This window comes from Perognathus longimembris, chromosome 11 (genome assembly GCF_023159225.1).
Source record: "Perognathus longimembris pacificus isolate PPM17 chromosome 11, ASM2315922v1, whole genome shotgun sequence".
NCBI lineage: Eukaryota > Metazoa > Chordata > Mammalia > Rodentia > Heteromyidae > Perognathus > Perognathus longimembris.
The window spans coordinates 59,181,375-59,195,411 of NC_063171.1; the positions used below are offsets into that span (position 1 = coordinate 59,181,375).

The 14,037-nt window shown below is 40.7% G+C and overlaps 2 protein-coding genes across 3 annotated transcripts in view; both read right to left on the bottom strand.

The window, feature by feature from the left end:
- The window catches only part of Zc3h11a (zinc finger CCCH-type containing 11A), a 42,564-nt gene extending 29,001 nt beyond the window's left edge, over positions 1-13,563 (bottom strand). Inside the window, exons 1-2 of the mRNA XM_048357172.1 lie at positions 13,434-13,563; positions 6,143-7,583 (exon numbers count right to left, since the gene is read on the bottom strand). The gene's annotated coding sequence lies outside the window, so the exon portion shown is untranslated. The remainder of the gene's footprint in view (positions 1-6,142; positions 7,584-13,433) is intronic.
- Positions 8,547-13,554, bottom strand: Zbed6 (zinc finger BED-type containing 6). Of its 2 annotated transcripts, none has more exons than XM_048357170.1 (2): positions 13,434-13,554; positions 8,547-12,804 (listed from the first exon to the last, which is right to left on the bottom strand). In XM_048357170.1, the coding sequence occupies exon 2, from the start codon at positions 11,729-11,731 to the stop codon at positions 8,798-8,800; it is 2,934 nt and encodes a 977-aa protein (XP_048213127.1). In that variant the 5' UTR covers positions 11,732-12,804; positions 13,434-13,554; the 3' UTR covers positions 8,547-8,797. The 2 variants fall into 2 exon arrangements, with proteins under 2 accessions (XP_048213127.1, XP_048213128.1); XM_048357171.1 differs by having other exon boundaries at positions 13,453-13,536.
- Positions 13,564-14,037: the final 474 nt, after the last annotated feature.

Here is a 14,037-nt window from a genome sequence, read left to right on the forward strand (position 1 = left end):
AAGCCTGAAGTAGGCAGATCCAGGCTCAGGCACATTACACCGAGAAACCAAGATTCTGTCCTAAAAATAGCTGGAGGCATGCATCAGCAGTAGTGTACTAACCTTCTTTGTGCAATGCCGAGTTCATTCACACCCTAGTACCACCATACATACATACACGCACACACACACACCCTCAAAAACAAAACAAAAGCTGTCCCAAGCAAAAACCCAAAATCAGATACATGCCAATAATTTACTTTTCTTTCCTTTTCCTGTTTTTGCACCAATTCCCAGGCTTGAGGTCAGTACTTAAGCCTTGCTCACCTTGACACTACCACTTAAACTATACATATAGGACAGCTTTTTGCTAATTAGAGATGGAGTATCAAGACTTTTTCTGCATAGGTTGGTTTTAAACCACTGAGATTCGCTGATCTTAGTCCACTGAAAAGCTAGATTACAGGAGAGCCACTAGTGACCCACCCATAACTTAAGTCTTAAAAGGAAAAAAAAATGTACTCAGGCACCACGTAAAACCTTAGATTACTTTTTAAAAGAAAGTAGCTTGTTCAGGGCAAGGCACTGGTGGCTCACACCTGTAATCCTAGCTACTCAGGAGGATGAGATCCAAGGATCACAGTTTGAAGCCAGCCTAGGCAGGAAAGTCCGTAAGACTGTTATCTCCAATAAATTACTCAGAAAAAGCCACAAGTGTCCCTGAAGCTCAAATGGTAGAGCACTAGCCTTGAGCAAAAAGGAGCTGAGGAAAGTGCACCCAAGCCCCTGAGTTCAAGCCCCAGGATGGGCACCCAAAAAACAACAACAACAACAAAAATAGCCTCTTCAAAGTAGGAAGCCAAGACAAGCAGCTGCCTCCTCTTAAATTAATGTGAGAAAAACAGACACTCTTTCAAGGATATAGAATTGATACATGTGAAATCACTACTATGCCAAGAGTGGAAAGAAGAAAAACATTACAAAATAAGCAAACTTGGGCTGGATGTGGTGGTACCTGCTTATCACCCCAGCTATTTGGGAAGTGGAGATCAGGAATATTACAGTTTTCAGACAACAAAAAAAAAAAAAGGCCATAAAATCTCTTTCCAACCAAAAAACCAGTGTTTTGGTGTTGTGGTGATCTGTAGACCCATCTATGAGGGAATTGTGTAAGTATTTGGATTATGGGCCAGCCCCAGGCAAAAACATAAGATTCTCTGAAAAACAAAGCAAAAAGGAAAAACAAAGCAAAAAGGGCTTGGAGTACAGTGCAAGTGGTAGAGTACCTGCCTATATGCATGAAGTCTTCAGTCAAATCCAGTAATGTAAGGCCAGGTGCTGATGATTCACACCTGTAATCCACTCAAGTGGCTGAGAGCTGAGGACTGGGGTTCAAAGCTAAGCCAGAGCAAGAACAGTCTGTGAGACTTATCATCAAATAATCAATAAAAAGTCCCAGAGAGAAAGTGGGGGGGGGTAGGGGGAAGGAAATCAAGGACGAGAGATACAGACATAAATATAGCATATAAATAGCAGAACGAATGAAAAATACAATTGGATTGTAAAAGAGTCATTGACAGGACATCTTTCAGAAACTGAAGTGCAAAAAGATGTATTGATATGAAAGAAAAGGTGTATGACAGGAAAGTAATACAAATTCAAAAAAGTAGCAATGGAATTGATAAATATAAAGAAAACAACACAAGAAATTTTCTCTAAGCTGGATAGCCTTGAGTCTTCAAATGCCCAGCAGAAGAACTTGTCTTTAAAGACATTACTACTACACATAGATATTTAGCAGTACTGGAGTCTGTAAAGCAAGAGTTCTATGACTTGAGCCCAGTCCCTTTTCCTTCTTTTTTGGGGGTCAGTAAAAATGAGCCGAGTGCTGGTTGCTCACGCCTGTAATCCTAGCTACTCAAGAGGATGAGATCTGAAGACTAATGTGGTTCAAAGCCAGCCTGGGCAGAGTCTGTGAGACTCTTATCTCCAACAAACCACTCAGAAAACCGGAAGTGGCACTGTAGCTCCAGTAGCAGAGCTTGAGCTGAAGAGCTCAGGGGCAGCACCCAGGCTTAGAGTTCAAGTCTCATGACCAACACACACACACACGAAAATAAATTTTTTTCACATATTTAAAGACTAATCAAAACATATCAAAATAGTCTAGGAGTTAGAGATGAAAACCATGAGAAACCTTTTTTAAATGGCTTAAAATGGGGCTGGGGATATGGCCTAGTGGCAAGAGTGATGCCTCGTATACATGAGGCCCTGGGTTCAATTCCCCAGCACCACATATATAGAAAATGGCCAGAAGTGGCGCTGTGGCTCAAGTGGCAGAGTGCTAGCCTTGAGCAAAAAAGAAGCCAGGGACAGTGCTCAGGCCCTGAGTCCAAAGCCCAGGACTGGCCAAAAAACAAACAAAGAACAAACAAAAGGCTTAAAATGCTACACTAGACTGTGACCCTCTTATTTATATTCCCCACGTAGGTTTCAAGATATGTATATGTAAGCCACCATACCAAGCTTCTCATTGATGAGAAGAGTCTCATGAATTTTTTGCCTGGACTGGCCTTGAACAGCAATCTTCCAAATTACTGCCTCCTGAGAAACTAGGTTTGTAAAAAACTAATACCAATGGTAAAGATTTCCAGGAAAAAGCAGAATGATGAAAGAAAAAAAAAATCAGGACTTTATATTATTAGACTTCTCATCTGAAACTCTACCAAAAGACAAAAGTCCACATATCCAGTGCCAGGAACCCAGAATTAAAGGAAGATTATCACTCAGTTTTAACCTTTCAGTTTAGGACCTGGAATATGTTCTTAGACAAGAGAAGTCTCAAAAAGTGTACCATTAGCTGGGCGCTGGTAGCTTGCACCTATAATCCCAGCTACTCAGGAGGCTGAGATCTGAGGATCATAGTTCAAAGCCAGCCCAAGCAGGAAAGTTTGTGAGACTCTTTATTTCTAATTAACCACCAAAAATCCAGAAGTGAAAGTTGGCTCAAGCAGTACAGCATTAGCCTTGAATGAAAAAGCAAGGAAAAATGCCCAGGCCTCAGTTCAAGTCCCAGTAATGGCACCAAAAGAAAAAAGAAAGCAAAACAATGTAATGTTTATGTACTCCTTGCATTCTGGGGGGGGGGGGGGTTGGGGGGGCGGGAATCACTCAAGCAAATATTCTAACCTGTGAAAAAGTATTTAGAAAACTCAGTGAAAATAGAAAAAAGAACAAACCATGTCACTGATACTATGATGCTTTTTCAATAAGTTGTAAACAACTGCTTCAGACAATTGTGACAAAGATGAAAAATTCCATATGCAATGGTAGTTCACACCTATAATCCCTAGCGACTGAAAAGGCTGAAATCTGAGGCTCTTCGTTCAAAGCCAGCTAGGTCAGGAAAGGTGGCTATCTCCAATTAACATAAAAAAATTACAAGTAGAGCTGTGGCTCCAAGTAGTAGAACACTAGCCTTGAGCGCAAGGCCCAAGGACAACCAACCAGAAAAATAAAATTAGAGGTGTACCTCAAATGGTAAACAGTGTCGGCTTTGACTGAAAAGGATGAGAGAGCATGTGGCTGAGTTTTAGCTCCAGTACTAAGAATTCACATGAGTAAATCCTGATACACCATGAAACAGAACATTAAATGTTTGTAGTAAGATCACACATACCTGAAAGAGAAATTGCGAATTCTGCTTCCTCTAGCAAGTCTGAATAAAGTTTGAATTACACAGAGCACATCCTCAGGCCGTAAGACAATTAAAATCAGTAAAAACAGCTGAGATCTGAGGAGTGTGGTTCACAGCCAGCCTGGGCAGGAAAGTCTGTGAGACTACAATAAACCACTGAGAAAACCAGTCCCTAATTAAACCACTCAGAAAACCGGAAGTGGCCCTAGCCTTGAGCTGAAGAGCCTCAGGGACAGCACCCAGGCCTAGATAAGAGTTCAAGCCCCAAAACCAACCAAAAAAAAAAGAGCGAGAGAATTTTTTTCACATAGTTAAAAACTAATCAAAACATATAAAAATATTCCATGAGTTGAAGATGAAAACCATGAGGAATTTTTTTTTAAGGCTTAAAATGCATTTAAGTTTCTTGGTTTCTCAAAGTCGAAAGAACTAGGTGCTTTTGTCACTCTTGAGGCACTGTGTGGGGAAAACAGGTGCCATTACTGGTAGATAAGGGACCGGAGGGGAGAAAGGAGGAGAGGGAAGAGAGGAAATGGAAGCCAAGGGGGCAGTGCTAGGACACACACAGATGGGAGAACCACCAGGATACAGAACAGGTTCTACTAAGGCTCTGCAGGTCACCTTGTGATTTCTACCAGCTCCATCCTGGGAATCCACAGCCTTTCTCACTGCTCCGATTAGATCTGGTATAATAGTTTTATGCACTGATTTCACCCAAATCTAAAACTTAGACTGAACTCTTTGAATTTAAGGAGCATATATTTTGTGCTGAAGTACTAACCATTTAAGAATCTATTGTTTCCAAGTATAGTGGAACATGACTGTAATCTTAGCACTCAGGAGGTTGGAGGCAGGAGGATCTAGGCTAAGATTATAAAAAGCAACTGCCCAGAAGCTGGGTATGTTTCCAATACAAAGTAACAAAGTAGGATGACTAAAAAGAAACAAGATAAAATGCAACATATACTCCAGATAACACAAACAAAACCCCTCTGTAAATTTCAAAGAACTCAAACCACTAGCATATAAGAAATACAATGTAAGTTCAGTCAAAACAAAGACTGTTTCACTATCATTCCACTTATCCAGTGGCCCTAAGTATGTGCAGTAAGGGGGGAAAGCATAAATACTAAACAGAAAAAAGAATCCTCTTATCTACAAATAATGTATTTGCCAAATACAAATCTAAGAGTCAACTAAAAAGTACTTTAAGGCAGAAATACAAAAAAAACCAAAACAGTAAATTCTACATCACTTGGGTAGTGACAGATCACACACACAATAAAACTACAGAATATGAAGGAAATGCAAGAGCCACAGTTAAAAACAAAACTGAAAAACTATGTAACAACAAAGTCACACATGGACCCATGGAGTACAGAGTAAATGAAGCTACTTCTTTTCAGCCAATAATGTACACAATGAATGCCATTCAGGTCAAAATCGCAATGAATTTCTAAGTGGAATTTGACAGACCATAAAATCTTCTAGAAAAAAATAAATGTTTGAGAAAAATATACTTTTAAAAAATAGAAGTTTTTCTCTACCTGACTATAAATATTGTTTAAATATTTGCAAATGAGTAAACACATAGATTAGCAACTCAAGTGAACTTACAAGTGTTATTTGTGAAGGTGACATTTGAAATTGGCCAGCACCTAAAAAAAATCTTTTAATATGTAAAGGTTCTAGGGGAATATGCAATCATAATTGTGCTTGCATGAGGACAATACTGATTTGACAACATCTCCTATGTCTGCATGATGATGGTGATGTCAGATTAATCACAATGCTTAGCATTTTCAAAAGAAAATCACACAGATACTGGAGGGGTGTGTGTGTGAAGCATGGTATTTTTCATAAGCTCAGAGTAAAAAAGTCCTTCCCTATGACACAGGTTAAAACCCTAACAACAAAAGTGACTTTATAGAGCAAAAGCTCTACCTTCAACATGACCAAAGATTTGTAGTGGCCCACATATGGGGACATAATTGAGACCTTTCGCCAATTTGTTCAGTAAATTGTTACAACCTCTTTAGAGTAACCTAAATGTTTATCAATGAAGGATACATAAAATTATGGCACATCAATACAATGGAACATAATAACACGGGCACTAAAAAGATGAAGCAAAGCTACTGTGTACGGACAAGAACTATGTATTTTTCTCCAAGGAAACTGAATTACAGAATTTCATCTTGGATGTGTATGTGTGTGTGTATACGTTCTTACTTTTTTTTAAACTTTTTTTTTTTACAATGTGTATGTCCTATTACTCAAAAAAAGGGAAAAGAAATCATATTTCCATCTCCAAGCTTTTTCTAAAAGCTTATGAACAATAACCTCTTATGGTTATCTGATGACTGAACGGTAGCTTTTAAATTTTTACTAGTTGAAGAAAATTATGCCTTTCATTATAAAACATGTTTATTTCTTTAATAAGAAAAAGCCCACTTCCCCACTTACATTAGCTGGTTGCTCTCAACAGGAACATCTGTGTCTTCACTGAGTTCCAATCTATTACGCCTGTAGGTCGAACCAACACTCAATCCATGAATTAATAATAATGAGGCAGAAAGCACTTTCCTCGTCACACTGCCAAGGACCTCTCAGCCACAATTGAAACACAGGGTGTGTTTTAAAACATCTCCCAACTACTGGAAGATTAAGTCCATTTGAATAACCTTTGTCAGACTGGAGACAGCTACCATTAGTTATCTCCTCAAAAACAAAAACAAAAAAGTTCATTCAAAGATGAACTTGCGATTCAAAGCATTAAAAAAAAAATCCATCTTCCATAGCCGAACAATATAATTTGAAAAGAAAAAAAAATGCAAAAAGAAAAGGAAAAAAAGGGAAGAAAAAAAAAAACACCAAAATTCAATAAGATCCAATTTCTGGTCTTCAAGATTTCTTCACCTATTAAGAAAAAAACAGAAACCTTCCCCCATCTTTATTATCTGTATAATAAGAGCATACTATATGTAAAAATATAAAGCTTTTATGTATATAATATACACACACACTAATTGGCTTGTACACACGCACACATATACACACAATTGTGTAGAAATAAAACATCTGGGTTAAGTTTCCTCCTTTAAAATATATTCTAAAAGCCTTTAGATTTGGATTCATTATAAAAATAGTGAATATAGTTTTATACCAAAGTACCATAAGGTTAATGTGACACTAAATTTTGCCCAGCCCACAAAATAAAGGAAAATCCCCCACATCTATCAATGTGCATGACACAGATGGATGTACTATCACTATCATCATCATAATCATCACCATCATCATTGGGTGTTTAACCAAAACAGATATAAACGTATAGTTACAGAGTAACTACAGAGTGGTGCAGTCAACTGGAGAAGGCAGAGCAGCGTTATAGCCATTCTGAGGAGACACTGTGAATCTAAAGGAAGGTTTTTCCTATCTGTGGGACACCTTTCCTCTTTTCTATCAGCATCAGCATCACTGGCATGAAATTTGATACTGGCCCTGCAAAGGCCTGTCTATGAGGTCTAGATCCAAATTCTTTACTATGGATGGCTATAGCTAAAGACTTGGAAATTATCCATTTACTTTAAGTTGGTAAAAGGGTAAACTTTGTGATTGAAATTTCACTTTATAATGGTACAACTACCATTTAAGAATCAAAAAATTTTTTAAAAATTAAGGTATGATACACAGAAATTACTTTTCCAAATTTTTGAAACCAGCCCAATAACAAAGCAATTTTGATTTTTATGTAATAATTACTACATAATTTCTAGGCTAAATCTTGCCAAATACTATCCAAGACAAAACTAAAGTCAAAACTTAAAAAAAGTGGACACCTTTTACTCACACTTAATACTAGTCAATTTTCCAGGAAATTTTTGGGCAGGGAATATCCCCAAATCTAAAATGAAAAACAGGAAAAATTGGGATCTTATATTAGTTATGCAGTCTGAAACTTTTAATAGACCTTACTAAAAAAGTCACCATTTTCTGGCCTCCACTCAATCACAGAAACGTAACTTTCAGAGCGGTAGGAACTTTATAGGTCACTGAAATTAGCTCATTCTTTTCACCATAAAAATACTGACTGCTTATTTTTAGTTAAGACTACAGTGTTCAAACAACTGCTAGCTATGAATATAGTATCATGAACCAAGTATGCTTTTTAAAAGACCACCTAAACTAACGTAGAGAAACCTTTGGGAATTCATACTGGGTTTGTCAAAGTATGCTCATAGGGCTTACATTTCAAATCTCACTGAATCTTTTTCAGTTGTACAAATGTTTTATTGCATTATTAGCCATAAAACTATACAAAGAACACCTACATAATCTTTATTACTCTATATTATAAGGGTTGAAAAAGGCAATTCAAAGACTAAAATTCTTTTTCCTGTTTTCTTTTTTTTTACCTTTTATACAGACCTAATCCTAAATATAAAGGGTAATTCTACCACACTCAGCAATTAGATATTATAAAGCTGACCAGTATGAGGAGGTAATTCAAAATTTCCAAATACAAAACAATTTCATGGATTTTCTTCTTGCAAATTTGTAAGCAAACATGATGGTTTTCAAAGAGCTTAGTAAAATGAGGAAGGGGAGGAATAGCAGCTTAGTATGGTTTCAATTCATTGATTCTAATAATCAACCTTCCCAGTTTGGGGTAAAGTTTTATTTCAAACTAATTCAGCCTATACCACACGCCAGGAACAAAGCCTTTCAATGCTGCACTATATTTTTTAATAAAAAAAAAATATTTTCTCTCAACTGATATAAATATTTGTGAGTGCTACCTTCATTGAGTTATAACTGAAAAACTTAGTTAACCTTCATTTGATCAACATTATACTGTCTCTGAGGAATTTTCAGGTTCCCCCAAGCTTTTGTCTTTTATTTTACTTTTATCGCTATGTTGCCCAGGCTGGTCTCGAATTCATGGGCTCAAGTAATCCTCCTGCCTATGCTTCCCAAATAGCTGGGACTATAGACATATGTCACCATGTCCAGCTTTATTTTTAAATAATTAGTATACCTATACATTGGAACTATAGTAATAGGGATATAGTAATATAGCAAAAGTTGCCCATTTTAAATAGAGAAAGGAAAAAGAAATTAATGTACTATTTCTTTTTCATGGCTTTGAGCAACCTTATTCTCTGGATAGCAGCTCAGAACCAATGTAGAGTAATCATAGCTAACATTTTTCAAGTTCATTTTCAGAAATATCAGCTGTTCTACATTGTCAAAGTCCATACTCACGATCTGCTTTGGATGAAAGTGGCTATTTGTAGTAAACATACATTCAGACTGCCAACTACACATAGGGCAACTTAGATATTGAATGGCAACTTGAGCCAAAGCTGGCCATATGCTCACCTTCCTCTGCCAGTAAATCAAAGGGTCATCACCTCCTGAGAGTTCTGAATACTTCTCTTTGAAGTACTCATCCACTACTGCTTTAGCAGAAGGGAACATGAAGCCTTTGCTTCCAATGGTAACACTGGCTGCAGCTGAGCTATCCATGGAACCTGAACTGGAGGTGCCTTCTTTTAAGGATGAGGTAAAGGAATCAGCTCCTACTGTAACTAATGGACCAGATGCTTCTGAAGTTGCAATTTGGCATGCCTCTGGTGAAGATTCCATATAACTGCAAACCTCTTCTGCAAGAATCTGTTTGTATGTTTCAAAATCAACACCTTGAGGAAAAAAGTCTTCAAAACTGTTTTTAAAACAAGGGTCTAACAAAGTAGCCAAGATACAGGGCTTGGATTTGAGCATGGCACTTAGTAGGGTATCTGTCTCCAGTTTCAAAGATAAACTGTCCACCAGACTGAGGGCCTGAGTAATACCTCTGACTTGAAAATCTTCTCTGAGTTTCTGCAGAGCATGGAGTAGATGGTGGATTAGGGGTAACACCTGATTCAATCCTGTGGTCTTTACACTCACTTTCTGGGCAGCTTCCTCAAAAGGTTTAAGAATATCACAAACATATGTCATTAGAGTCCACTGAAGGGAAGTGAGAACAACTCCACTAGCCCTACCAAGACTGTGATGAACTGAGTAGCAATGCTCCAAGAGCCATTTTAACATATAAAACGTGGAAATCCAGTGGCCAGTTTCATCCTGCTTCAAATTCTTCCACGGAAGCTGGTGATCATTTTGAAACTCTTGCAGTATCTGACGGGCCTTGACAGAATGACTAAAATGGTGACAAGTTTTCCTAGCAGCCACTAACATATTCTCAATGCTTTTGTGCTCACAGAAAAAATCCTGAATGACTATATTTAAACAATGCAGGAAACATGGCACGTGAGTAAAACCACCATCTTTGATTGCATGTACCACATTAGAAGAATTGTCAGAAACAATGAAGCTAGGAATAAGAAAATTAGGAGAAAGCCACAGACCAATCTGGTCATTTAATTCTTGTAAAATGTTGGTTATCAGGCAGTCTTTGGCCAAACCTGTGACACAGAGCACTGCCCACTTTCTAAAATCAGGGATCCCACCATTACTGGGAGATGAAGCTTCTAAAGAGACCCAGTGTACAGTGACAATAAAATAGTCAGTAGATGGGTCATGGGTCCATATGTCAACAGTGAGATGGATCTTTTGACTTTGAACATTCTCCAAGGTTAAGAAAATTTTTTCTCTGACACAGTCATACAACCGAGGCACAGCCTTAGTGAAAAAATAAGTCTCTGATGGCAACCTGTAGTCAGGAGCCACAATCTGTAGGAACCTCTGAAAAGCTGGAGTTGAAAAGTAGTTGTAAGGATGCATATCCTCCACAATCATTTGAATAATTGCCTGACTTATTTGACTGGAGGTTGAATTTTCACATGCTGGCTCCCTTTCTTCTGTACGCATCAGATTATCTTGCTCTACAATGGGAATAGGACTCTCAGATCTATTTTCAACTTCTAAAACAGGAGGTTCGTCTGAATCAGAGTCACTGAGGTCCTCAGCTGTCAAATCTTGGCTGCCGGTAGACTTTTCTCCATGCAAAGTGTCATTCAAGAGCTCATTGCTCTCACTCTCAGTGTCATCTAATCCATTTCCAATAGCGCCATTGTCTTTGTTGGCAACAGCCCAGTGGATGGGATGTGTGGCCTGCAGGTGTCGTTGAAGTGTTGAAGTTCCTAAGTGGGAACCTGGCCTACCCCGGCTCACGCTTCTTTTACATATATTGCACACAGCTCTGGAGATATGCTGAGGATCGGTGTAAAAAAAATTCCAAACTGCAGATGTCTTGGCTCTGGTTCCAGGAATTAAGGCATGTTTGACAATGTTACTTTTAATGAGAAATCTCCCTCTTTCTGCCCTTAGGGCATCGGATGTGGATTTATCACGTTTCTTACCCATTCTATTATCATCTAATGAATCAGTAGGAATATATTCAAAGCTTCCATTGCTTCCAGGAGAAGAGGGAGATAAAGACAAATCCAATGTAAAGTCCTCTTCCCCACTAGTGACTCCGAATTTGTTGGCCCTGGTCCAGTGAGGTGAATGCCTTGCCTGCAGATGACGTTGAAGAGTAGACGTACCAAGATGGCTGCCAGGCTTACCCCTGCTGACACTTTTTTCACAGAGGTTACAAATAGCCCGCCAGGTGTACTGGGGGTCCACATGAAAGAAATGCCACACAATGGAGGTCTTGGCTCTGGTACTAGGAAGGTAGATCTGCTTTTCGATATTGCTCTCAAAAAGACTCTCTTCATCTGGCTCAGGAGCACTGGAAGCTGTCAAAGTAGGGGTATCGGCACCAGGCTTCCCAGATCCCAAATCCTTATTAAATTTTTTGGCAAGGATCAATTTTTTCCGGCGCCTTTTTCCTTTAATTCGAGAACCCTTCTTTCTTTTCTTTTTAGCAGGCAATTTTGCCTCTTTATCCACTCCTGCCACCATCTTTTCCTCTACCTCATCTTCTTCATCTGTATTAGAATTAATGGAAACACAGCCCAGAACCCCAGCACCACTAAAAGATCTGCATTTTCTACCAGGAGAGAGTGAGGAAACTGGGACACTTAGAGTGCATATACTCATTCTCTTTGTGGCTCCAAAATGCAGACCAGAATCTGTTAGTGGCTTTACTACTCATGCAGAAATACAGTTGTTCCTGTCTACTTGCATCACCTTTTCTCCAACTTCTAGGGAGAGTCGAATTCCCTTGGGACCAATGACTTCCAGGGCAGGTTATTTTTGGAGGAAAAATAGCAGCAATGGAGAACATCCCTAAACTCTTTCTTAGAGGGCTTTAAGATCCCTTCTAACTTTCTGAGTTCTGAATTTAAGCAGTCCAGTGCTCTCATGTTATAGAAAGAAGAACCGAAGCCCACTTTCCCACAGTCATAGAGTTGGTTAGAGGCAGCTAGAAAAGCCAGGTCTTCCAAATCTCAGGTTCAAGTGTTCTGCTTTACCAACAACTCTTATCTGCTTGAAATGCCTTCAGTTCTTAAAATACATTATTTTTATAATCCTCCTGACAGCAATATTGATTTTTCCTTAAATCCGAAAATTAATTATTTTCAGGAAATTTCATTTAAACAAAAACATAGTGCATCATTCAACATTCATCATTTAGGACAGTGGTTTGCCAATACAACTCAAAAGTCAATTCTGGAAAGCTAAATCAGACTCCACATACTGGTCATTAACAGTAACTGCTAGCTGAACCCTTTGAATTCTGACTACAAGTAATACAATTAAAAAATATAAATGGCTGAACCAAAGTTCTTTGGAGATAAAAACTTTACAAGGTCACAAGCTGCATTAAAAAATTCATTCTATCAAGTTAACAATACTTTAGACTGAAGCAAGCTTTAAAACCTGTAAACAAAACCTGTAAATAAGGTAACTCACAAACTGACCATTAGATGAACAGCAAGAACTGAAATAGAAGCTTCAACCCACCTCCATTTCTCTTTCATTGCTCCCTCCCTTCTCCCCAATACCTACACACGTTTACCCTAAAAAGCATGGCTATCTCTAGTTCCACAGGCTCTTTTCTCAAGGTCCAGAACCAAAGTCTGGAAGATGTGGACCAGTAAAGGCCTTCCCCATAGAAATCCGCACCAATCTGAGTTTAGGGGGTGTTCTTCATTACCGTCTCTCCAATCCTACAAGGAGAACCAGGTGTCCCCCGTAGCTCTCGACTCCGGGGCTGGGGCTGGGGCGGGGGCGGGAGGGGGGGGAAGGGATGCGTGATTAGGGTGGGAAGGGGTGGAGGGCGCTGGAATAAGGTAACTTTTTATCAGGGAAGTAGGAGAAGAAGCTGCTAGATGGAGGAACCTTGGGAGACCAGCAGGTCAGAGTGGACCAGGCCCTGGCACTAGGAGAATCTGCCGCCCGCGAGTCGGCCACACAGTGCTAAATCCCCTCCGGGGACCGGGAAGACGCGGCTTTCCGGGGCTCCCCGCGGGGCGGGAGCCGGATGTGGGGGGAGGGGAGGTGGGGGCTGGGGCGGAGCGGGCGACGCGGGGGTGGGGGCGGGGAGGGCGGGAGGGGCGGGAGGGGGGGAGGGGGACGGGAGCGGGGTCTCGGGCCCACCCCGGCGGGGGGCCGCGGCCGAGAGGGGGAAGGATCGCTACAGCTGGGGCCCAAGGATTTCCCCGCCCCCCCCCCTCGCCCGCCTGCCCTGACTTCCCGGGCTAGGCCGAGACCCAGGGACCGGAGGGGCCGCGGCCACTCGCCTTGCCCCCTTCCCACCTCCCAAGCCAGCCGGGAATCAAAAAACGGGTCTAGTTACCAGAGAACAGAAACTTTACCGAACCGAGGACACTATCTCCGATTCCCGGCCTGCTGCCACGTCTCTCTTCTTTCCTCGGCCGCGGCTGCCCGCCGTCCTCACGCCAGCCGCAGCCAGCAGAAATCCCGGACTGCCAGCGTCAAAGATGGCGCTCGGCTACAGGTTGAGGTCTAAGGCCCCCGCCACGAAAAGTGCCAGCGCGACGCGGTGCGCAAGGGGTTCTGGGAAATGTAGTTTCGTCTCGGGGTAGACGATGCTAAAATGGCTGCCTGCAGGGCGCGGAGTCACGTGAGCGAGCGGGGCGGCGCCGGCGCCGGGCCCGCCGGGTCGCTTCGGATGACGTTTCGTTGTTGGTTTAAGTCAAAGGAGGGGGGGGGGGGGTGGGAAAGCTGCCAGGATTTGTCAGCCCACAGCCTCTCACCAGAGCTTCTTTAAGGACTACATCTCCCAAGCCGTGTGTAACATTTAACTTAGAAACAAACTACTTCTCCCCCTGCGGTACGGTAACGTGGAGGCATTCGGTTGCCTTCCGGGACGTGAAGTGGAGCTTTTTTAGGCATTCTATTTATTCCTTAAAGCAAATTTGTGCATTAGGAAAGTTGCT